The sequence below is a fragment of the Prionailurus bengalensis genome, chromosome A2 (assembly GCF_016509475.1).
Source record: "Prionailurus bengalensis isolate Pbe53 chromosome A2, Fcat_Pben_1.1_paternal_pri, whole genome shotgun sequence".
In the NCBI taxonomy this organism is placed as follows: Eukaryota; Metazoa; Chordata; class Mammalia; order Carnivora; family Felidae; genus Prionailurus; species Prionailurus bengalensis.
This window is the reverse complement of record NC_057348.1, coordinates 70,305,647-70,329,934: the sequence shown is the minus strand read 5'-3', so window position 1 is coordinate 70,329,934 and position 24,288 is coordinate 70,305,647. Positions and strand designations below refer to the sequence as shown.

Below are 24,288 nucleotides of genomic sequence, written 5' to 3'. Positions count from 1 at the left end.
GTGTATTTACATAATCTCCAAATATCTCTCCACAAGACAGCTATTAATTACAAAGGATAAAATAGCTTTACAGTGTAGAAGCCTGGCAGATATCACCTTATCTAAGTAATTAAAGCTAACATCAGAAATGGGGTAGTGATAGCCCACTATCACTGAATATGGTGGATGGAGAATTCAGCACCACTTCTTTGGTGTTCTGGCCCAAAAAACAAAGCCTGGAACTGATCACAAGGAAACATCAGGCAAACTTAAGGTGAGGGACATTCTACAAAATCACTGGTCTTTACCCTGGAAGACTATCAGTATCATGAAATATGCAGAAAGATCCGTGATCTGGGATCTTGGATTTTCCTTTGCCATAAATGATATTATTGAAAACATTGGTGAAATCTGAATAAGTTCTGTAGATTCAATGTTAATTTCCTAACTTTTATAATTATACCATAGTTATAAAATAATAAGTTATAAAATAATTTCTTGTTTTTAGGAAAGACACACCAAACTATTTAGGAGTAAAGAGTCCACAGATGACTTTTTAATGGTTCAGAAAAAAATTAGACATGTACACATATCAATATGCATAATTATATAGATTATATATGTATATATGCATGAATGTGTATGTATGTATATATACACACACACACACAGGCAGAGGGAGAGAGAAATATTAACATTATTAGCATTTGGAGAATCTGTCTGAAATATATTAGGGAATTCATTGTAATATTCTTGCAACTTCAAGTCTGGAAGTATGCCAACATGGAAAAAAAAAAAAGAAAAGAAAGAAAAACAATAAAGGAGAAAGTGGCCAGGTGCTCGCAGGCTCAGCTGAGCATTAGTACTTCTTTAGGGCCCTGGCTGGAGTGAGAAGGCCGCTCATGTCCTGAACTTCACCCTCCTTTCTTGATACTGAGCTCTCTGTCTCTCTTGGTCCTGTAGGTGCCATGGGTCTGGTACTTTCCGTATATTTTCCTCCCTAAATCTATTAACAGCACTATGGAGTAGGTGCAATCATAATCCTCATGTACAAGCGGGAACTCTGACATTTGGAGAGACTGAGTAACTTGCTCAAGATCCCAGAGCCGGAAAGTGGCAGAATCAGACTTAAACTGTGGCTTCTCTGCCTCCCTCTGCCCTTCTGCCTGTCCCACATCTGGGAACCATCTGTCTCTCCCATCACAATCCTTTCAACACCACTCTTTCTTTCTAGCTATTTACAACCCTAAAAGCATCCCTGTGGGCCTTACACATGATGTGGATTCACCAAATTGATTTGTACCAACACATGTTGCCCCATTTGCTCAGTGTGCTGCCGTTAAAATCACGTTGAAGTTCTGCCCTATTATTCCTTAAACTATGAGATTCTGGATAGGGAAGACAAAGCAGTGACCTATTTCATTAAGTCTCTAAATTTGAGGTCCTTAAGGCTCTTTGGTGTAGAATGAGCAATCTCTAACATTCCCTGGTTGTGGTACGTCAGCAGCCCCTCCTGGCCATGGTAGACAGTGAAAAGAGACAAGACACTAACCTCTCCTGGCAGGTCTTCTCCCTCCTCCTGCCTCCCCATCCCAGCTGCTATGATCTCAGACTGCTCTTACTCTAAAGTGTAAATGCCTCCAGGAGGACCCCGTTTAAGTCTGTTAAACTCCAATTTTGTAATTGTGTTAGTGCCCTAAAGGGGACTTTGTGTTTGCCAGCTGGGAGATTGAAAAAGAGTCAAGACAGCAGATTCAAGTACGAAATGTAGCCTTTGGATGGTGCAAGAGACTTATTTCCCTGTTTTTTTTTTTTTTATGCTTTGAGGAAAAAAAGTAGTAAATACAAGAATTTAACTATGAGCCTTTATCAGCAAAACAGCACTGCCGCCACAGAGTGGAATCCAACATTCTCCCTTGTTAGCAAAGATTATTTTCTTTGTGGGAAATATTGAGGAGGGGAGGATACAATATGCGTCCTGACATGATAACTACCAGGAGAAATTTGACCTGAGAGTTGACAGTTACTAGGGGAAAGTCATTGTAAAGAGCTTGAAAGTGCAGTGAAACCAGCAAGTACCCGAAACAGAAAGTAGAGGATTTGGTGGAATGGGATGGTTTGAATGGGACACAGGAGAGAAGGAAGATGTGTCTTCGATCCTTGCCACCTCACGAGTTTATGTTGGTGCTGAAACCTCTCCCTGACTCATGAAACTGAAAACCTTTCTTTCAGAGAAGGTCGGTTTAGGGGAATGCCGAGTGCTGGTTGGCGCAGAAGAATCTGGATGTGCCCCCTTCCATTGAACAGTGGGGTCCAGTTCAAGAAGGGGGTAGAAATGGAGACTGGTGTGAGGCTGTGTTAGTCTGCTTTTGCTGGTTATGTTGTGAAACAAATATCCACACAATGTGCTTTTCCCAGGTAGGCTGTGAAATAAACATCCTTCTGCTACAAATGTTTATTTCTCTCTCACATCACATGGAGCCTGTGGGTCAGCTGCTGCTGTCCTTCAGTTTGTGGGTTGGGTTTCTGAGGCATAGGCTGGAGGCCTAGTCTAGAACTGGCACGTGCTGTTGTTGGGGAGAGAACAGGAGCAAGGGGGTTGGTGTAAACCCATGACACCTCGTAAAACTTCTTGCTCGGAAGTGAACATCATGTGTAATTGGCCAGAGCATTTTACATATTCCATGGCCACATCCGCAGCGTATGAGGTGGATGTATATGGTCTTCCTACAGGCAGCATGAGCAAGTCTCATGGCAGACAGAGATGTTTGATCCCCCCACAGAGGAGAATGGAATGATTGAGGGGCATCATAATGCACTGTGTAATAGCAAGTGGTGTTACTGTCACAGCCAACTCTCCTTCCATTGTTAAATTAAACATCTACTTGTATTCATTTATTCTGACAGAAAACATGAGGTCTTAGGATCAGTGACAGACTGATTTCTTGGCGATCTTACCATCCCCATGGGATGACGTGATAGGAGCCAGATGTCCCCCGTGCAGGCAGAGGTTTGTGCCACAGGAGAGATCCCTGAAGTTATGAATTCCAGAGCTTATATAGGTGCTACTGGAATATTTGGCTGCCTTCCTCTCTGCAGAAAGGAAGAAAGACCTTTGTTCTGGAATATAATGAAATCCTTTCCGAGGAGAGGAACCAAAAGACTCTGGGCTTACACACCTGCATGTAAACAGATGCTTCCAGAGGAGGTGGGATTACATCTTTCCAGAGGTCTCTACCTTTAGGGTGGCCATGAATCACCCTCAAACCCAGGTATCAGTGCTCTTTGCTCAGAAACCCCTAACGACCAGAGACATGATAATATTCATAGAGTATTTTTCCCAACACTTGTGCTTTTTAATGTTCTGAGTTTTGTTGTTAAGTTTTAGTAGACCCACATTTTCAGAGGTGGAGATGAGAACCCCTCTGGTTCACAGTTCTCGGTAGGTGAATATTCTCTGGCTGAAATTCTGAGACCAGAGTGAAAATCTAACACTTGTCTTCCTATCCCAGCTGGTGGACATTATTGGGTTAGATATTACATCTGGAAACTGTTCATGTTTATACACACCATCAATGTGGAGAAAGTAAAGTTACTGAAGAAACTGCAACTTGGATATTATAATTTTTCTTGCCTCACGAGCCCTCAACATCTTAGCATTGAGTGACACAATTTGCTTACATTTAGTCCCCAGGGCTTTTGAGATGCTGTTGTGGAAAAGATAAGTGACACACAGTCACATATATCAGGGTCAGCATATGCCTATGGATTCAATATCTTTATGGATTATATGTTCAAAGAAAAGCTACTGCTTGTTTTTCAATGTCTGAGAAACTCTTCTGTGTGTCTGTAGAGTCTTAAAATGTTAGCCAGTGCACTGAAGGAGATGGCGGTGATATTCAGCTACCAGACTGACTGACTGGTAGTGATGGAGGTCACCGGATGCATCTCCCTCCCCCAAGTACAACTTCTATGAATATAATTTTGTGAAAAGTTTCCGAAATGATACCAAATGATAGTACTCTGGAGCCTAGAAATAGTGATCGATATATCTGTCTCTGGGACTGATTTCTAGGACACAGGGTGTGACTGGGGCCTGGAAGACCAGGGCTAGACCTCTGCCAGGCTGCACATTCCACCTGCCCTCTGTAGCTCTGGGCCAGCCCCAACCCACATCCTGGCCTCCATTTGCTCCTCTCTTCCTGTTTTCATTTGGGGTCCTCCCCTCCCCAAAATGCAGTGGAGCTGGAAGTGGACTTAGAGATACAATGGGCACAACGGGAGCTCTGATGACCATGATAAACAAAAGATTTGCAGAGAGACATGAAAACAGGTTACGGTGTCTGGCAAGGGAAAGAGAAGCTGCTTCATACTCTCCAGCAGGAAGTTTCATTGCAGGTAGATGAGCAGGTAAGCCGCAGCAAGCATCCCCTTCAGTCTGCAAGAGCTGCATGTGATGAAATGGCTGCTCGATGAACAGAAGCTTAGCTAGAGGCATTACAAATGAAATGTAATACAGCCTTGCCCATGACAATGCTCCGCTCTCCAGAATTCTGACTGAATTCTCACCCTCCCACTGCTCATGCCACCTTTGTGTCTGTGCTGGATTGTTGCAAGCTGTCCCAACCTCCTCCCTTGCCTCTCCTTCAGTGTGGTCTTAAACCGGCAGCTAGAGACACTCTGCTCATTGCCAGCCAGGTCGTGTCACTTCCCTGCTCGGAGCTCTCCAGTGATTCCCCACCCCACTTAGTGTGGAGACCAGAGCACTCCCACTGAACAAGGAAACCTAGCACCACCCAGCCCCATGCTACATCTTCAACTTCATTTCCTACCATTCTCCCCTCTGGTTTCTTAGCTCTGGCCACACTGGCCTCTTTGCTGTTTCTCAAAACAAGGAAACAAAGAACGAAAAAAAGGCACTTTCCACCTCAGGACCTTTGCACTTGTTCTCTCTGACCAAAACCATCTTTCCCTAGACATTTCCTTGGACACTTTCTTTTCTTCCTTCTGTTCTTTACTCCAAATCTTCTTTCCTTTGAGAAATCCAATCTAAAATGCCACCTCCTATCTACATCTTAACATTTCATTTCTCATTTATTATTTTGCCTTAAAATTTCCTACCCTCTAACATGTGTATTTTACTTATTTATTTCCAGGGGGCTTTTTTGTTGCTCTCTCCTCTCAAACATAAGCTGCACAGCCAGGCTCGTAGTCTGTGATGGTAACTAACAGTGCCTCCTCATCTCCAGTGCCTGGTGTGTGGTTAGCCCTCGATGAACACTTGTTGGATATATGACTGAATGAAAAGACTCCTCCACATGAGGCCCTAGAGAGAAATGGATGCACAAGAGATGAAAACAAATGTTAGGTCACTTTGTGACTATCCAGGTTCAGGCAGCAGACCCAAAGCAAGGTCCTGTTGGTCCACCTAATCTTGTTGGCTCAAGATTGATCAGCAAATCAGATCAATCCCTGCTAGAGCCATGGTCCTGACTCAAGCCTTGACCACCGTGGTACATGCAAGCCCAGCCCCAGCACACCTGCAGGGAGAAGACCTGGGTAAGGGAGAGCCCTCACCTGGAACCAGGCAGAGCCTTGCCCAAGGGGTTCCAGAGCTCTCCCTCTGGGACGCTGTAGGAAGGTAGAGATCACTCCCTGGGGGAACCCTACAGAGAACCACCTGCCTCTGCCTCAAGAGTGGCTGGAGGGAAGGAAATGTTGGCCCTTTGTACTGGGGAATGTAGGTAGGAGTCTGCCCTCCTGGCTGGTGATGAACCCCAGACCAGCAAACATGTTGATATTTGGCCCCACATGTAATAAAACATGATAAAACGTGAGCACGAAGGCTAGGCTGATAACAAGAATCTGAAGGAAAAGGAAGGGAATAGAGTGCCATAATCATAAAACATGCAGAATTAGAAAGGCATCCATTGGCCCAAATCCATGATAATTTTAGAAACCATCTTGCAATCTTAACAAAGAAAACCTGAACTGCAAATAGCAAGGACTTTGTGGGACCTGCGTGAAGAAAGCTATGAATGTTAATTTTTAAAAAAACAAAATAGGAATTTAATAAGTGGAGAAACAGATCATGCTCTGGGTTGGAATAACTTAACATACAAACCCTTATCATATTCATCTGTTAGTTTAACTTAATTCCACTGACAAGATCCAGGGGATTTTCATGTTCTAGAATGTGGCCAGTTGAGTGTAAGGATTGAGTTCCATTGAATCTTCGGTGGGAATCCTCTGTGTGGATATCGCAAGCATTCCCCTGGTTCCTGCCTTGTCAGTGCCTTGTGATAAACACACCTTGTCAGTGCCTTGTGATAAACACAGGGCTCTTATGGCATTTCCCCATGCCTAGCTTGGGTCCACAGCAACCCTGGTTCTCCAGATTCTAGACAAATAAAAATGCAAGCATTGTTAGGAGATTTTTGAGAAGAATATATTTCAAAAATTAAAAAAGGGGGTACTTGTGCTATCCAATGTGATAAATTGTTATACATATATAGTAAATAAGTGTATATGTTTGACTCTGGGTACATGTATACACACACATACACACAAACCTGAAAACTTAATGTGTCAGTATAGGAAGAGAAAGGACAATCAAAGAGATAGAGACTCTTGCAATACATATGAGTTTATTAAAAAGTTTAGTGATTTCTAATATATTAAACGATTTCTTAACACATAGCCCTTGGAAAACTATTTGTAAGGGTCAAAACCGAAAAATGAAGGAGACGGCAACTCTTATAAACCATACACAAAGATAAGTTTCAGAAGAATTAGGCTATGAAGTGGAAACTAGACTAAAAAATAAAAAAGAACAGGGCAAACAAGGTGTTTAACTGAGGAGAATAGGGTTCCGGGAGGTATATCCCCATTAGTGTCATAAAGTATTACCGACAAAAATAACTTTTCAACACTGAGCAAGGACTGCCCAGACCCCCCCTCCACTCTTAAATTCAGTGACCCAAGACGTCTTGCATACTCAGGTGATGGGTCCGTGTGTTGGTTCTTTTAGGGCAGGGACCAGGTATGTATGTGCTCCAGAGCCCCGATGCCCGGGTCTGAGTCCTGGCCCTGCTCTTTATTCTTTGTGTGACACTTGGCAAGTTACATAACCTCTCCATGCTTCTGTTTCCTCACCTATAACATGCAGACAGTCATAGCAACTGCCTCTGGGGCGGCTGCGAGGGTTAGGGAGTTCTATAGGTAAAGCACTTAGAACGGGGCCTGGCACGTTGGAAGCCATAGAAATACTAGATATTAGCTTTCACGACGGCATTTTTTTTTTTTAATTTTTTTTTTTTCAACGTTTATTTATTTTTGGGACAGAGAGAGACAGAGCATGAACGGGGGAGGGGCAGAGAGAGAGGGAGACACAGAATTGGAAACAGGCTCCAGGCTCTGAGCCATCAGCCCAGAGCCCGACGCGGGGCTCGAACTCCCAGACCGCGAGATCGTGACCTGGCTGAAGTCGGACGCTTAACCGACTGCGCCACCCAGGCGCCCCGTCACGACGGCATTTTTACAATGCCAAAATGATGCCAGGCAAGTGGTGAATGGTTAATAAATGAACAACTCTGACTCTCTAAGGATACAAGCAAGCCCCACCCCTCTAAGACCACCGGTGACAGATTTTGGAAACAGAGGCAGAAATGCAGTTCACCAGCCTTTTTCTTCTGCCACTTGGAGCATGAAAAAGCACCGTGCAAGACAAAGTCTGCACATACCCGTGATGGGTGAGTCAAATAAGCTATTGAAAACAGGGGAAATGAGCTCCTAGCTGCCGAGGGCAGTGTTAAGCCCATATGTTTTGCATAATTCTGCCCCCATCGGATTGCTTATTGTACAAAGAAAATGTTTTGATAGTCTGTCACTGAAATCTGTTTTTAATGAAAACATCCTGGGATCAGCTATTATTCTTAGAAGACAGCTTTGTTGTGGAGTTAGTCAAGTATGGAGCTCTGTTATGAGAATTTCCCCGTCACAGATGTCCTGCGGCTGGAACATGAAGGTTGAGGAAAAGCAAACAGCCGTGGGCTGAACAGCAGTAAATCTCAGCCCTGGGAAGGATGGAAGTGGTAAGGCGGGGACCCAGCTCAGGGCCATGAACACTGACCCTGGCGCGAGGGCTGCTGGGGGCTGCCTCCACCCTGCCCTCACCACCTTGGCCACCAGACTCAGCTGCACGCCTCTTCCTGGCATTTCCCCTCTGCTGCTCAGAGTTGGGGTCTGAGGAAGAAGGTGCTGGATGGAGGAGGCTGCATTCACATATTTATGTTGTCTGCTCCTGAAGTTGGAACTGTCCCTGTGAGGACAAACTGGCCATCTCTGGGGCCAGCCTTTCTTAGAACCAGCATGAGTCCATTAGGTTGGGAAGAAATAGTCAATGGGGAAGTTTGGTGAACTTGGGAGTCAAGACATCTTTATTTTCCCTCTGTGTATCTCTGTTTTTCTTTTTTTAATATATGAAATTTATTGTCAAATTGGTTTCCATACAATACCCAGTGCTCATCTCAAGAGATGCCCTCTTCAATATGTGCATCACTATTGATAGAAATTTGGTCACGGTTATGCTAGAGACCTGGAAAAATATATGCACAAATAAAATTAAAAAATATGCTGATGAAGTGAGTATAAAAAATGAATGGCTCACAGGTTCTGCCACCATGTCCATGTTCTTTGAGAAAAACCTCGCCAGTTTGTCAAAGCCTTTTTTTTTTTTTTAATTTAAGAGAGATGATCTATATGAGTGGTGGGGCCTGAGAATCTGGAAGGCATTATAAGTCATTAATGACAGGAAGTGATGATTTAGGTAGTGGCTCATGAAGACACCTCCTCTCAGGAAGACAAATTCAAGGAGAGTAGTTCCTTTAAGGTCATGTGATAGTAAATCTTATATGTCCTGAAGATGCAAATGGCATCAAGACAAGGGGCTGAAAGAAAGGAGCTCAGGATGAAGCCAGACTGGTTAGCCCCCCAGTAGTGCTGACACCCACCAGCCTCATGGTCACAAAATTGGTAACAGGACCAGATTCATTTGTGTCAATGCACTGTCAACGCTGACTGTTAGCAGGGGACACCTTGCCTTTGGGACACAACACGAGGGAAGATCTGGTGACACAGCATGTTCCTGGGAGCTCTCAACCAGAATCATCTTATTAAATCAGCGAATGTAATATTCTGATATCCAAGAAGAAATAAGCTTTAAAAAATCTCATTCAAAACACGTACAGTTGAGCTTAATTTGTCCTTGCAGGCGGGTCTGTCGTGTTGTATTTGGAACTGCCCACGTGCAGCTTGGCATCTCCTGTTGGAATTCAGTCGATCCTAATTGTCAATCATCCATTCTGAGGACAACCTAAAATAATTGATAGACATGATTGCAGTCTTTTATGGGGAGTGATTATGCTGGTTGACCAGCTTTCTGAGGATATCAGATACATCCACTTAAAGTGAGTGTAAAGTCTTTTTAAATATCACAGGCCTCCTCGGAAGGCCAGCAACTCTGGGCTTCTTTTCCAGGATCCCCACCCCCAGGCCAGTGGGACCTGCTGGGACCGGGCCACCCTGAAGGTGGCCCCTTGGCCAGGCTTCCTTCAACCCACTTCTTAGAAAGAAGAAACCCACTCCCAACCAGAATCTCTAGCTTTCTTCAGGGGTAGGTTTATGAGTGACTTTTTATTGTACTGTCTGTATGGTTTGGGAATTTAAATACCAAATGTACATTGTTTCTATAATTACAAAAAAAAAAAAAGGATTTTCCCTTTTATCCATTTCACCCATAATGATATTGATCTCTTCCTCAAAACCCTTTACTTCCTAGATGCAGGTGGAAAGGAACAGGGGAAAAGCAAAGCAACAAAAATTTTTTAGCACATTATAAATCACTGTGGTATGCTTTCTGTATTAGTTTTCAACCTTGACTCATTTGGGTAGGGGCAGGATTGATACTGGCCCTGGATTAACATCTTATATGGTTTATTTGATTTTTTTTTTAAAGTTCTTTTTTTTCAATGTTTATTTATTTATTTTTTGGGGGGGGACAGAGAGAGACAGAGCATGAACGGGGGAGGGGCAGAGAGAGAGGGAGACACAGAATCGGAAACAGGCTCCAGGCTCTGAGCCATCAGCCCAGAGCCTGACGCGGGGCTCGAACTCCCGGACCGCGAGATCGTGACCTGGCTGAAGTCGGACGCTTAACCGACTGCGCCACCCAGGCGCCCCTGGTTTATTTGATTTTTAATAATGGTAGCTTCCACCCACGTGACCTGGAAGCAGTGTTCTGCCTTTCAGCCTTGACCCCCATGATGGGGCTGACAGAGGATTAGTTTCCAGGGCGCTTGCATGGATGTTGGATCCTCAGAAGGCTGAATCAGGGACCGTGAAGGAGCGGTCTTGTCAAGGGCTGTGCTTGTCTGCTGTTAGGGCTTCTGACTCAGGCCCTGCTGCAGTGGTCTTTAAAGGCGTCCTTCCCATTTGATTTTCCTGTTGCCCTGTAAGGTGGACTCCAAGAGTGTCCCTAAGGTTCCTAGCCCCTGGAGTGCAGTGGGAGAAGTGGATATAACCTCATATAAATGCTCATGCATTTGAAGGAAGAATTATCTAATCTCAGGTTACTTACAAGGTACAACTTTGTTGATCCTTAATACTGTCAATTGTCTTTTCCTCCACTTGAAATCTTTGAAGAGCGTGGACAGATCTGTAAAGCCTGGATGGGCCAAAGGCAAAGAGTAGAGCACTTTCCTGGTTGCATTCATGTAGACGGTCACTTGGTCTCCATTTCATTCCTTAACCTGCTTGGGTTCTAGCTTATTCCTGATGGAGGAGGTTCCATCCAGGAGGTCCTGGCTGGTGGGGTGCCATGAGATTTGGGGATCTGGAGCTGGATCCTTTTTAATCCCCGTTCACTTTACTTATAAAGTCTTCACTCTGCTATTCTCCTTTGCCAGTGTCAAGTTTTGCTGCTAAACTATTAGTAAACTGTAAAAAAACAATTTACAGGAAACTATAAAGTAAAATGACCAGTCTCCCCCCAGGTTAAGTGCTAAATTGGTAACGTGTAATTTGAATGGTCTTTTTTTTTTTTTCTGTTCTGCTTACTCTTCAAATGCGCATGTGTATGTTTGATTAATTAGATCAACATGGTTAAGGACAGGTGCATCAAGAAGCTTCTTTTCTGTCTTCTAAAGTCTAGACTGTGAATTCCTCAAGGACACAGATGTCAGTCCCCCATCGTTCAGCAGTTCTTTCATCTGTCCTATTCTCACTGCACGTGGTGAGCAAGCCTGTGTTCCAGGTCTGTGCTCAGCACTGAGGACGGTAGCCCGGCCCCCACAGAACTTCAGGTTGACTTTAAACAAAATACACAAATAGTTCTTTAGAATTATTTTCAAAGACACTAATGTAAGTACCAGGTATTGTTCTAGGGACATTTGTTCTGGGTGGGGAGCCCAGAGGAGCGAGGATGAAAGGTTGTGGAGAAGGAGGACTGAGGGAAGCATGTTTCAGACAGAGGGAACAGCATACTGACATCTCCCAGAAAAAGAGGAGTACCTCTGAGCAAAACTCCCCAAGTGACTGGGATGTCATGCATGGGGTGGAGAGAGACAGACAGTAGGGCCAGGGAGGAGGAAGGGCCAGATCCATTTTCCATGCTTGTATGAAATGTCTCCTCTTGTCTCAAACTTTAGCCTAAAGAAAGTGTGAGGCCATTAAAGCCACAATCTGATGTCCTTTTATAAGAATTCTACCTGTTGTACAGAATGTATATGGGGCATGGGCAGGGTGGGGAGACTTAGATTGGGGAGGGGAGAGGCTTGGGCCATGACGAAGGAGTAGAAATGGATTCTTAGAATGGTTAAAAAGCAGTAGCAAAAGTTATTGACAGGGAAAAAAAAAGAGTTACTGGCAGGGAGACCCAGTGGAGAAGGAATTGTTACTGAGTATGGGCTTTGGTGGGGAGCATCACGTTTAAGGATAAAGATCCTGAGTTCCTTTTGCACTGTGTCTGGGGGCTGTGAGAAGCCCCAGTGGATGTTGGTTTGGAGCTCAGACAAGAGCTTTGAGCTGTCAGGGAAATTTGGGAATTGTCAATGTTAAGAGAGTAATTGAGGCCATGGAAGGGAATATGGGCGCCTAGTGTGAATGTGGGAGGGTCTGAGGACCTCCAACATGGAAAAGGGTGAGTGAGGAAGAGCAGGGCTGGGGAAGCCTGAAGAACAGCCATAGGGAAAGGGGTGAATGCCACGTTGTTTCCTCACCATTGAGAAGGCATGCAGTGCCCGACGTGTGGTAGGGAGGGGCACACAGCAGGATCTGAGTACATGAGTACGTGTACCTTAAATTCTCTGACTCTCCCCTATGCAAATCTGCTCACACCAGGGCTGAGAATATAACCTACACATGCAGAATGCAAGCTTGCGACTTGTTTCTTACCCAAACCCATTTGTCAGCAAAGCTTTAGGTTTCACTGGGGTTTTTGGAAAGCTGATATCATATACCACTTTTTTCTGGAGTATAAGACCGTATCGGTTACTTTCATAGCAACTTTAACTTAATCAGAATAAAGACCCATGAGCCACAGTGACACTGGGATTGATAGGAACCTGGTGGAATACCGTCAGCAATTTTCCTATGCCTGGCATGTCTCCATTCAACTCCTAATTTTTGACATGGTTTCTCTGTACATAAGTGCAGACGTTGTGACCAGTGATGGCTATCTGAGGCAATACTCTACTGGGCACGTAAGGGACACTGCTTCCTCTTGAATCTTTCACATCCGAGTAACTACGCTGAGATGAGTCAGTGATATTTCCAGCAGCTTAACTATAGATCAGGTTCCTTTGTGGTTGAGGGAGTCTTACAAGTGGAGCATGTCTGAGGACGTCTTTAGGTAGTTTTCTCAGAGGGCTGGGGAAACAGATCTGCCCCTCCCCACAAGCCCCACACCAAATCCTTGCTTTCTGAAAGGGACAAAAAGATTTCTTTCTAGTCCTGTGATTCTCACTCCTTAGCATTAAGTTTTAAAATCTAAATCAAATGACTCATGACATAAAAGAATGTTGTTTGCTACCTTTTGTCAATTTTATGAAAATGATTGTGATCCTCGTGTAAGTTTTCCTTTTACATGTTGGTTGCCTGAGCCAGGTACCTCGGTGGGGGTGGGGGCACGGCATTCTTCTTTTGGGTAATGTCGCTGATTTTGTTTGCTCGGGATACACGCTGAGTTAACCTCGTTGGACTTTTCCCCAGGAATTGATGCGCGTGCACGTGGTGGGTCATTATGCTGCTGCACCTCTGTAGTGTGAAGGTCAGTGTGTTTTTCTGATTATAAGAACCCATCCATGTCATTCCATTATAAACCCACGCCACTCATAATGGAATGTGCCTCAGCCCACAGGCCACGGTGGTCGCCCGGCCCGGGAACTCCCGCCAGCACAGCTCGGACATTTGAGATCCATCACCCGTCCCTCCCCTGCCACCTGCATCTACCCCTTTTTGACTGTGCTCCATTCTGAGATGATGTTCTTTGCATGTCAAGTTTCCCTTGTGTGATGTGAACGTACAGTTGTCGCAAGTGAATTTGTACCTGGAAACGAGCACTCTGTGATGGTCCTTCCCAAATTATAGTGAAGCACTCTGCTGGGTTGTGGGGAATTGCCTTATAGTTGATGTGAATGCATGGAAATTCACCTGGAGACCAGAGCAGCAATCTCTCCTGCTGCCTCGGTCAAGCCAGCCACCAGGAGTTTGCCAGTTCATTGCAGGGGGGCTCTTGTAGCTGGGGGGGAGGGCTCTCCTGGGAAGGGCTTTCCCCAGATCCCCGCAGACTTTGTGCCAAGTCCTCTCCTTCCCATATCTCACAGCCTTATAACTTTCAGTGATAGTCTTGGTTTACAATAATCACAGCTTATATTACCTGGACACTCTGTGTCATGATATGTGTTAGATGCTTTTCTGCATGAATCCTCTCTACCTGCCACAATCTGAAGAGGTAGGTATGACCATTGTTCCCGTCTTATGTTCTAGGGAACTGGGTATAGAGGGCTCTGTCACTGCTGAGTCTCTGGGTGGGTAAGTGAGGAGCTGGTCCGTGCCTGTGTGAGCTGGAATCTCCATCCACAGGCCCTACTGTGGCAACCCTTAAAGGAGGCTTTTGTTTAAAAAATAATTAAAAGCTCACATCTGCATGGTGCTTTGCAGATGTGCTAAACATAGCCACGTGCATGTTCAGCTAATCCCTGAAATGGCCCTGCAGTAAGGGGACCAAAGCTCTTAGATGTTCAGTGCACATCTTGGCATTTTTCAGCTCACAGGAGGCAAGAAATCTTCAGACTGAGGTCCTCTCTCCCACCACGGGGCACTGTTTCCAACTCGCTCACAGGGAGCGATCTTAATTAGCAAGTTTAAGGCAGCACACTTAGAGAATGAGCGTTTTCAGTGTTGTGTTCAAGAAGCATTAATCACTACTTAATCACGTGCTGCCAAATGTACAGGGACAGTGACAGGGCAGCAATTTCAAATTTTAAATGTTAAACTTTTTTCCTGTTGTGTCTCCGAGTTTGTTGTGCTGTCGAGCAGCTGCTTTATTTCTCTGAGTTCAGTGAGCCACCCATCCCCTAGTTTTCCCCACGTGGGGAAGGCTTGACTTTTGCTAAGAGAATGCTTTCCCCAATGCACAGTGCTCTTGTCTGTTTACATTCCCCTGGGACTTCTGAATTGTCTCTTTGGCTATAAAGATACAGGAGGAAGTCGTAAAAAATACGTTTTGGATGCATTTTACATTCTAGGAGAATGTTCTTACTTCCCTCTTTTTAGGAGGGGGATCATTGGAAAATTAGGGCTTTCCCGTCCCAGAAAATCTCAGCTTATGTGCCTCTTCAGATATATACGGTCTGCCTTGAATGTAACCACGAAGCTAAGTGTGCATGCAAACTATCTCAGGGGATTGTATTCAGTGATCCGGGAAATACGGTGGCCAAATATTCTCCCTCATTATTTATGTGAGTGAGCTCTCCCTGAGTAACAGGAGGGAGAAGACAGAGATCAGGACTGGTGGTCCCAGAGGACTTAGTTTGTGAAATGTAAGCATAACCACAGCCTCCTACACAGCAATGACACTAGAAACCTAAAGGGACCGAACACAGCAACCTTATTTCCAGTTTCTGTGGAAAATCAGTGCAAAACTCCTTGCCCCACAGTGCATGATAAAGGAAATGTTACAGCCCCATTACTTTTGTGGTTTTTGTTTAGATCTTCAAAACTGAAATGATCCCAAGGTGCCCTATGCCTTTCTATAATATTTTCCAAGATTCATTCAACGTGATCCAAAATAAGTCTGCATTACTAGCTGGATTTATAAAAATATCTGGAGATGAATAAGGGATCACTCAACTGACCATTTAGTGCAGATATACTTTTCAGCTTCTGGAATGATCCTCAATAGGATGAATGTTCATCTCTCAAAGAAGCCCAGATGAGGCAGAATTTCACACTAAGACTAGTGGTTCCAACTAGGGGTCTGTCTCATCACCAATTGTAGCTTTGCGTGTGCAGCTTGGCCATCTGCATTTTGAAAAAAGTCTCTGGGGGCGATTCTTATATGCACCCCTGTTTGAGAATGGCTGGCGAAAATTGATGGGATCTCAGCCTCTCTGTGTCTGTGAATGAGAGTGGAACAGAAATTTACACTGCAGATCTTTAGGGCACAAAGAGGATCTTGTTGCTTGAAGATAAGCTTCCTGAAGCCTGTAAAAGGTCCTTTTTGGAAAAGCAAACAAATAGACTTTAGGACTTACACATTGCAATGACTAACACCTCTGTGTCTGTTGGGTCCCCTAGAACATAGATACTGGTTGTGCGAGCGAGAAATAACACCTGTGAAAGAAAAAAGGAGGAAGTAGAATTGGGCTGGGAGTTGCAGCCTGACCGTCTTCCACCCAGTGGGACCCCCAGGAGCAAATCTGTCTGCAGAAACACCTGTGTTGAATGGGGAACAGCCAGGCCTTTGGACCCCCACCAAGCTCAGGGCACCCTGAGAAGATCATGACCACACCTCATAAGCAGACCTGGACCTGAAGGAGTTGTCCGCTATAAGCAATGAGTCCTTATCTCTATTGTTTGCCCCACTCTCCAGAGACTTTAGAAAAATCAGTGCTTCTGGGCTTTTCAGAGTTTGGTCAGAAGCAGCTAGAATAGGGAGGCAGAACGAAGATGTGGTTCTTTGCTGGAATTCGCCACCTTCCTGGAGGGAGAGAGGGGAATGGAAGAAATAGGGAGACAGACTTGGCTCATTAGATTTCTCTCTGTGTCAGGGTATGTGCTAGAAGGCAGGACTAGGAAGAGTAGGGCATTAAGACTTGAGGGATCTTAAAAACTTCTCATGTGGGAAGTGAAGCCCAGAGAGGCTGTGTGCTGCTATCCCAAATTGTCCAGAGAGGCAGAGCTTAAGGAAGCCCTGGGGTCAGACCCTGCTCCACCAGCTTCACGTCTGCCCATGACTACACACTCCTCCAGATACAGAATATTCTTTGTCTATTCATTCTCCTTGACCCCAAACTGTGTATGATAAAAGAAATCATATATCTTCATAACTTGAGTGTTTTTACATAAGTCTTCCAAATGAAAAATGATCCCAAAGTTTCCTACACCTTATCTCCACCCCATTACATGCTGGAGGTAAGCTCTGTATCTAGAATGTATGTATTAGTAGACGGAGGTATGGATCCTTGAGCATCTGAAGCCCACAGCTGGCTTACTGAAATACCCACTGTTTCTCAGTCTTACTTTTCAGTTATAGTGCCACTCAGGCATAAATGAAAAGTCATTGGAGGCCTTTAATTCCACCCCGCAATTTGTTATCTTGACAGCAGTAGAAAATCAGCGATAGTGAATCATTAATTCTCTACATTTATCGATTTGGGAACTCATTTGAAAGGTCCACTGCACCCCTCCTGCCCCTCCTCCCCCTCTCCCTCCTCCTCCTCCCCTTCCTCCTTTACCTCCTCCATCCCTCATAGATTTCAGGTTCTGAAGTCCTAACCACTGTATTGCAATAACTACTGAAGATATAAGCACTAAATCTCCTGGCACATGAAGCCACAACCTCTAGATTCACTGAGTTGGGGACCACCAGGCTCTCCCCCTAGCCCTTCTCCTGTCACTGCCTTGAATTCAGCTCTACTGGATGATGAGAGAGCAACTGTGTAGTCTAGCACTGCTAGTGGGTGAGCTGAGTCATGCCCTTGGCCGAGTCAAGGCACTACGTCAAGGAGACCAATATCCTTGGGTGAATCTGAAGGGGCCTGATCTGACGAACGAGGCCTCCTATAGGGGCTGCTTGCCCTCTGCCCCCCAACAGGTGACGGGCACCCCCCTCCTCGCCTCCCTCAGAACTCGGATCATCTGGGGAGCATCGACTCTGCCTGATACCTGGGGGGAGCTCTGCCACCAATATTTTCCCGCGAGGAAGCAGCAATCTCAGCACAGAAATAAAACTGTCCTGCTGACTTGCCCAGAGCCTGTCCCAATAATTGTTCCAGGCGTCATCCTGACGCAGCAGCCCCGGCAGACCAGGCCCCACAGGCTCAACTCTCTCTGTGAACCATGCCCAGCAGGAGCAGAGCTGCCAGCACAGAGTAAGGCTGTGGCACTGGACAACCTCTTGGTCTGCTCTTAAGAAGGTGTCTTGTTTTGAATACATAATCTGTGCTGTTCTTTCAAAGTAAGTGCTTTTATAAAAGGTCTGGACTGTCCTTTAAACATGTTTTTCTCTCACTTAAAGGGAAGTGTATTTCTAGTCTCTTTGTGGACTCAACTTGAGAGAGGGAGACAGGTAGGGGAAGGATGCTTTTGTGTGCAACTCAAAAGACTGGTTTAAACTAGGGCATGCACGTTGCAGGGCCGTTTTCCTCAGACAGCAGCTGGCCAAAAACGTGTGCGAGTAGCTAATTGTTTTGAGCTTTGCTGGTTTGAAGTAGCACGGAGTAAGTGCCTTAGTTCAGGCAAGGGAGTGTCAGCTTTATATGCAGCCACAAATGAGACGCCCCCCCTTGCTCGGTAGTGCCGGATTTAGAACCCGAATTTTCTTTTTCGGCAAGAACAGGAAGTCCCTTGGTACCAATTTCTATCCCCTTCTGCTCGTTTGCATTGTGTAGAAGGAATTCTTCGAGAACACGGCATCGCTGGTGTCCTGCTGCTGTCTGGGTACCGTGCTGTGTGTCAGCAGATGTGGGTTCTGGGTTTGTTTGCTTAGCTGTGCTTTCTTAACGAAGGTCCTTGTTTTACACGATTTCAAACAGTAAGTCAGTGTTTTCATGATCACAGCTAAGTATATACCCTGAGTGGATATGTATTTTTTTTCTTTGTCTCTTGCAGGGTTTTTTTTGTTCTGTTTTGTTTTGTTTTGTTTTGTTTTGTTTGGGGTTTTGTTTTGTTTTGTTTTTTTACAAAGTAGAAGTAGGGTTTTAGAGTATTTTATTCCCTGTAGAAGTTTTGGATATAGATTATCCGTGTCACTCTGGTGTCATGAACTGCTAGGAATTAGATGTCAGACCCCAGAATAAAGGTCCTATGGGACAGGCTCATCTGATTTGGATGCTGCAGATGGAGACAGTCATTCATAATTCACTTGGCAAGTATTTATTGGGCAGGGTCTGACCACACTATGTACTGGACCCTGTTGTGTGGGAGACACAGCGGCGAACAAACAGGCCCCTGCCCTCATGAAGATTCCATTCTAGTTGGGGGAGGGGAGGCACCAGAAATTAAAGTAAGTATACAGCATGATGTCAGGAACTGGGAAGTTCTAAGAGGAAAGAGAGAGCAGGGTAAGGGTAGGTGGAGAAGAGACGCCCCAGGGACACCCTGTGTTTGTCTGCTTGGCCATTGCACCCCACCTTTGGGTACAATCTCCAGAAGCCCATGCTGACCCTGAACTTGCATAAAAACATAACCCAGAGGTCATCACCTCTATACTCCCTGACAAGATTATTTTATTTGGCCACCAGTGTTTTTGTCGTTGTTGTGGTTTTTATTTTGGGACAGAGTTTGATTTTGTAGATGACAGTATAAAAAAAAAACAGTTCTGTATAAAAATTCAGAATCTGAGCCTCTTTTGAAGAAAAAAATCAAAAGTTCTTACATTACATGAGCCACATTCTGCTTGGCGGCAATTTTCAGGAGCTGAGGGAGGGGGCCTCTGTTAGGTCGGGGGCCTATGACCTTCTGACTGTCACTGCTCCCACTTAGCTCACCTCCTGCTGGCCTCTGAAGGCAGCTCTGGCTTCAGCCCATTTTGATGCCAAATTTGATTCCATTCCTCCCTGGGCGGACACCATGGAGCTTTCTCCTCCTTCCTTGTCTCACATAGGTCAGCAGAGCAGGGGACTCAGTGCAGTCGACACTTGCTTCATTGGTGACAGTTGCAGGTCTAAATAACTAAGACGATTTGGAGTGATGGGTTCGTTACACTCCTGCCCACTCTCCAGTTATTTCATCCTTTGTCCTTTATCAGTTCAGCCTCCCAGATCCTTCCCAGACTTTCTCTCCCCCCCAAAATGTAATTAGCCAAAGCATGTTATTTTGTTCCAGTTACCATTTCTTTCAGTTTGATGCGGTTTTTCAGAGACTGATGCCATTCATTACCTGGTAAGAGTGTGACCACAGGAATTGCAAGAGGCTGCATCCCCTGAGTTCGAAGTGGTGCTCAAGGGGCACATGCCCTGGGATCCTTGGCTCGCTCCCAAGAATGTCAGCGTTCAGGAGTGTCCTCCTCCTTTTCTTAACCGGATCAACCAGGGTTGGCCTAGAATTCACTCATTTGACTTATACAGGATGTTTGCAAGTGTACGTAACTCTCATAACCATATGTTTGCAACCCCCATAATCAGTATGTAAGTGTCATTTTCACTTAAATAATCTTTCCTTACTCCATAATGATATAATAGATTCTTTGTGGGTGATGCCTTGCCCCTGTTGCACGTGTCTTTCCTTCTGTCAGAAGCACATGTCTGAGTGTCCGCTACAACATTTTGCCCCAGTCAGTATCCCTGTCGGCGAGGGGCAGTCTGATCCTCACTCACAGGCCTGTGCTCATTCTGAGAGTAGATCTCTCCGTAGCCACCCTAGGTTGCCTCTACCCAGGAACCAGTAGCTTTGGCATCAGCTGGGAGCTTGGAAATGCAAACTGTCAGGCCCATTCAGGAAATGCTAAATCAGTACCTGCATTTTAATAAGATTCCCGGCAAATTTGTGTGGACCTTTAAGCATTGGCCACAGTATAAAATGTCCTTGGGAACTAAGTAATTCATCATAAATATCTAAATGGTCATTAGGGAAAAACTAATCTTGCAGTGTAGTTTAACACTGGATATAGAATGTGGAAAAACCAATTAAAGCCACTAAAAAAAAGTTGTTAAATTAAACAGAATATTACTACCTGTCAGGCGAGACAGAGAAGTGGTTAAGAGCTGACATGGGAGTCCAGTGGCCAATGTAGGTTAGGGTCTTGCTTCGCTCCCAGCTGTGTGACCTTGGGGAAGTTACTGAGCCCAGTCATCTGCAAGCCCACCTGCTCAGTGGGATTTGGAAATAAATTTTCAGCTGCCTGGGATCTGTCAGTAGAGACACTGGTTCAGTGGCTTTCTGCTGAGACCCAAGCATCAGGATTTTTAAAAAACCTTTGGGTCACTTTGAAGCACAGCTGAGTTTGGGAACCACTGGCATCTTCAAATGAGGAAATAAGGTGGGGTTTTGAGAGAATTTAATGGTAGCACAGAGGGAAAGGTCACGTCACATGCCTGACACAGATGATGATGATGGTGATGGTGATGACCATGATAAGGAAGATGGTGGTGGTGCCGGCAGTGACGATGACGACAATGAGTGTTCCATTTACGCACCCTCTGGACTTGCACAAATCTTCGTTCCTTTTTCTAAAATATAAGCATTACTTTACATATGGGTCTGTCTTTGTGGAGGCTTATTAACATAACTTGTCAGAATAAATATGATTATTTTATAATGGCTGCTGGTAGATCTGCATCGGACTCAAATCCTCCCTTTTAATAATGCTGGGGTTTTTATTTGCGTTTTTTAAAATTTATTTTTAATTGAAGTATAGCTGACCTATAATATTAAGACTTCCAGTTATAAAATATGTAAGTCATGGGGGTGAAAAGTACACACAGCATAGAGAATAATAGCGTGTATTGTGTTTGTTTTGTACCTTCGGCTTCTCCAGGTGCCATACCGGACATCATCACCCTTGACATTCCCTGTGATCTGCAGGCGTGCCCAGAACTCTCACATGATCTTAACCTCACTTGATAAGGACTTAGAGAAGCAAGGGGCTTGCTGAACTCTGCCCACTGCACAACCAGAGTGGGGCTCAAGTCTTTGGACTGCTGTTTTTCTATCAAAAGCTCATTTTAAAGGGAGTTTTCCTGGCAAATCTTCTCGGTTGACTGCCGATGAATCTCCCCCAATTGTTAGATTAACAACTGTTTGGGAAATAGCTTTATTTCCTGGGTCAAGCTCTAACTTAGTCTTGTATTTAGGTCTTTTCAAATCTGAGGAGGCCAAATACAGAGGAACCTTTTTTTTCCCCCCAGTGGAGAATCAATGACCAGTGAGGGCAAAAATAACAAAGGCCCACTTAAGTGAAGAAATAACATAATTCAGGTAATTGTTAGCAGCAAATATGATACGGTCCACTAACCCTATATTCTAGCACTTGTATCTGCAGTTTTTCATGAATTCCCTAACATAATTAGTTTTAGGAGATATTGCCAGGTGGTACTTTTCTACCTTTCTACTTTCCCAACCTCTTGGAATTATCTGACAAGCGCTCGTACTAGAAAGCTATGTCAAGGAGTTTCACAGGACGTAGTAGAAATCACATCTATCAAACGTTAAGTCGATATACAACCTACCGACACCACACTCATGTGAACCACAGCAAAAACCTTCTTGCCTCGTCTAGCACTGTTTTGCCCCGGCAGAGGGTTCAGCCCTTCAGCTCCCAGAACATGATATATGAAAGTGTGTGAGGAGCCAGGGCACCCTCAGCTCCACCTCTGTTGAATTATTGTCCCTCCTCTCTTTTCCACCAGCATGGGGCCAACCTCCCAGAGAAATGACCACTCTCTACTCTCTACTCTCCTGAAAACCACAGGACCAACTGTAACTGTCGGCCTTATACCCCCAAGACCCTAGTGGTGTCACTAGAAACAGGGGTTTTTCTTTCAGGTCACTTTACCGTTGCTCACTGTGCTGCCCAGTGGTGTCTCCATACTCTCAGTCCAGTAATCTGTTCTCCATTTATTTAGGATTCATGTATGAAAAGTATAGTTAAAAGTCAAGAAGGGGAGCACAGTGTCTTGGTTAATCAATATGATAGATCTAACACTATAAACCCCAACTCCATATTATTTAAGAATTAGGGCATCTGGAGGCTCAATAGGTGTGCCCAATGTGATCCAAGGTGCTAACTCATTTATGCTGATTCCTTATCAGGAATCCTACTTTCAAGCCAAAGGGTTTGCAGTGAAAACAACTGAGGAGTCAAGTGCTATTTCAGATACTACATAGATTCATTCTATACTATACTATAGATTCATTCATACTATAGATTCATTCATAAATATTTGTGGAGTAGTTACTCTGAGCCACATGTTGTGCTACATGCAGGGGATAAAATGGTGAACAAAGCCCACAGTGATTTTCCAGGTTTACAGTCTAGTGAAAGAGAAAAGTCACTCAAACCATAGCTTATAGCTTATCTGGGTGTTCAGAAGGGAAAGAACATAGCTCTGTGAGTACACATAAAGGGGATACTCTACTTAGACTGGGGTTTAGAAAGTGTACTTGATGCAGGGGGCACTTACTAGGGAACTGACATGTGGATTGTAGTTAATTAGGTAAGACAGAAAGATTTTCTTATTATTAAAATTGATGTCGTCTGCTTCCAAGAAAATCTGACCTCATTATTTAATATGGAGAGATACAAAAAAAAAATAAAGCAAGTTAATAGTTCCTAGTTGTTCTTTCTAGAACCATCTATGTAACATTTAAAGTCTACTCCTCATTACCTTGCAAACCATCTCCTATATATCTAGGCAATTGCTTTTCAAGTTATTTCACACTCTGGATCTGTAGGAGGTTCTCATAAATATTTTGAGAGTCTTCAAGGAAGAGAATAATGACTGGCTATTTGCTTTATCATACTACCCAAACTAATAAATTTGAAGAGTTAGTATGTTGGTCACAGAGCCGTGCATAGCAGAAAAGCTCTACTGAGCCCTATAAAAAGGAAGAATTACAGTTCAAGCCAAGTAAGAATATAGTAGAGTAAAAGATGAGCACCAGAGTAATTTCTCCTAATTACTAATACCACAGTGAAATTCTGGAATAATTAATAAGTAACGCATTAGCCTAATGTGTACCAAGGGAGTGATTGGTTAAGTAAAAGCTACTGCACTAAAAGTGATATTTCCTAGAAGAGAGCATTCTCCTATCTCCTTTCTCTGAATGTGGCTTCCCTCTTCCTCCTGCCCCACAGGGAAAGAAATGTATATGGATAAGGTATTGCGAATCATTTGTTTGATTCTATTTGTGCTCTCTAAGGCTCAATTTCAACCTGAGATCTAAACATTTTAGTATAATTGATACAGAAATCATGAAACAGAAAGGAAAAATGTCTACTCTCTTCCTGTTCCAGAATTAACAATTTGTGTTACAGTGATTACCAGTAGGTATTTGCTCATTCTCTCCATCATTTATTCATTCTGTGAACGTTAGTTGATTACCGTACTAAGGGCTGTGGGGCCATCCAAATGAACAAGACACAGATATTTACATAAGTACAGTATATGTGTGATATTCCAAGATGAGCTATTAGTAATTGTCCATAAAAGGCTTCTGTGATCAAGTAAGCTTGAGCAGCACTGGCATAAACAAACGTAATCTGATTTCTTTGCTGCAGGACCTCTTAAGAGAGTTTAAGAGATGAGAGGGAGATTCAGGCATGCAGCATTTATATAGCATTTTTTTTTTAACATCATCTACTAATTCATGATTCCTTGGGTATATTCTGAGAGTTGCACATTTAAGCCTTTGAGCAGGAATCTGCCCTCTGGGTAAGGAGGCTGATATTAGTAGGTTGGTAATTTCCTAGCAGGATGCATGGGGATCATGTGAGACAGAGTTCTGTCTCTGACGGAGGAAGCGGCAAACTTCTAGTAGGTAGAGAACCAAGAGAGAACACAGTCATATAGACCAAACAAACTTGAGGGT

The 24,288-nt window shown here is 44.2% G+C and overlaps 1 protein-coding gene across 4 annotated transcripts in view; it reads left to right on the top strand.

The window, feature by feature from the left end:
• The window catches only part of HECW1 (HECT, C2 and WW domain containing E3 ubiquitin protein ligase 1), a 429,025-nt gene that overhangs the window by 112,193 nt on the left and 292,544 nt on the right, over positions 1–24,288 (top strand). The window contains exon 2 of one of the 4 annotated variants that reach the window (XM_043588503.1): positions 13,246–13,303. The exons of the other annotated variants lie outside the window; for them this stretch is intronic. Within the exon in view, the coding sequence (XP_043444438.1) occupies positions 13,277–13,303 (27 nt within the window). The 5' untranslated portion in view covers positions 13,246–13,276. The remainder of the gene's footprint in view (positions 1–13,245; positions 13,304–24,288) is intronic. 4 annotated transcript variants of the gene reach the window in all.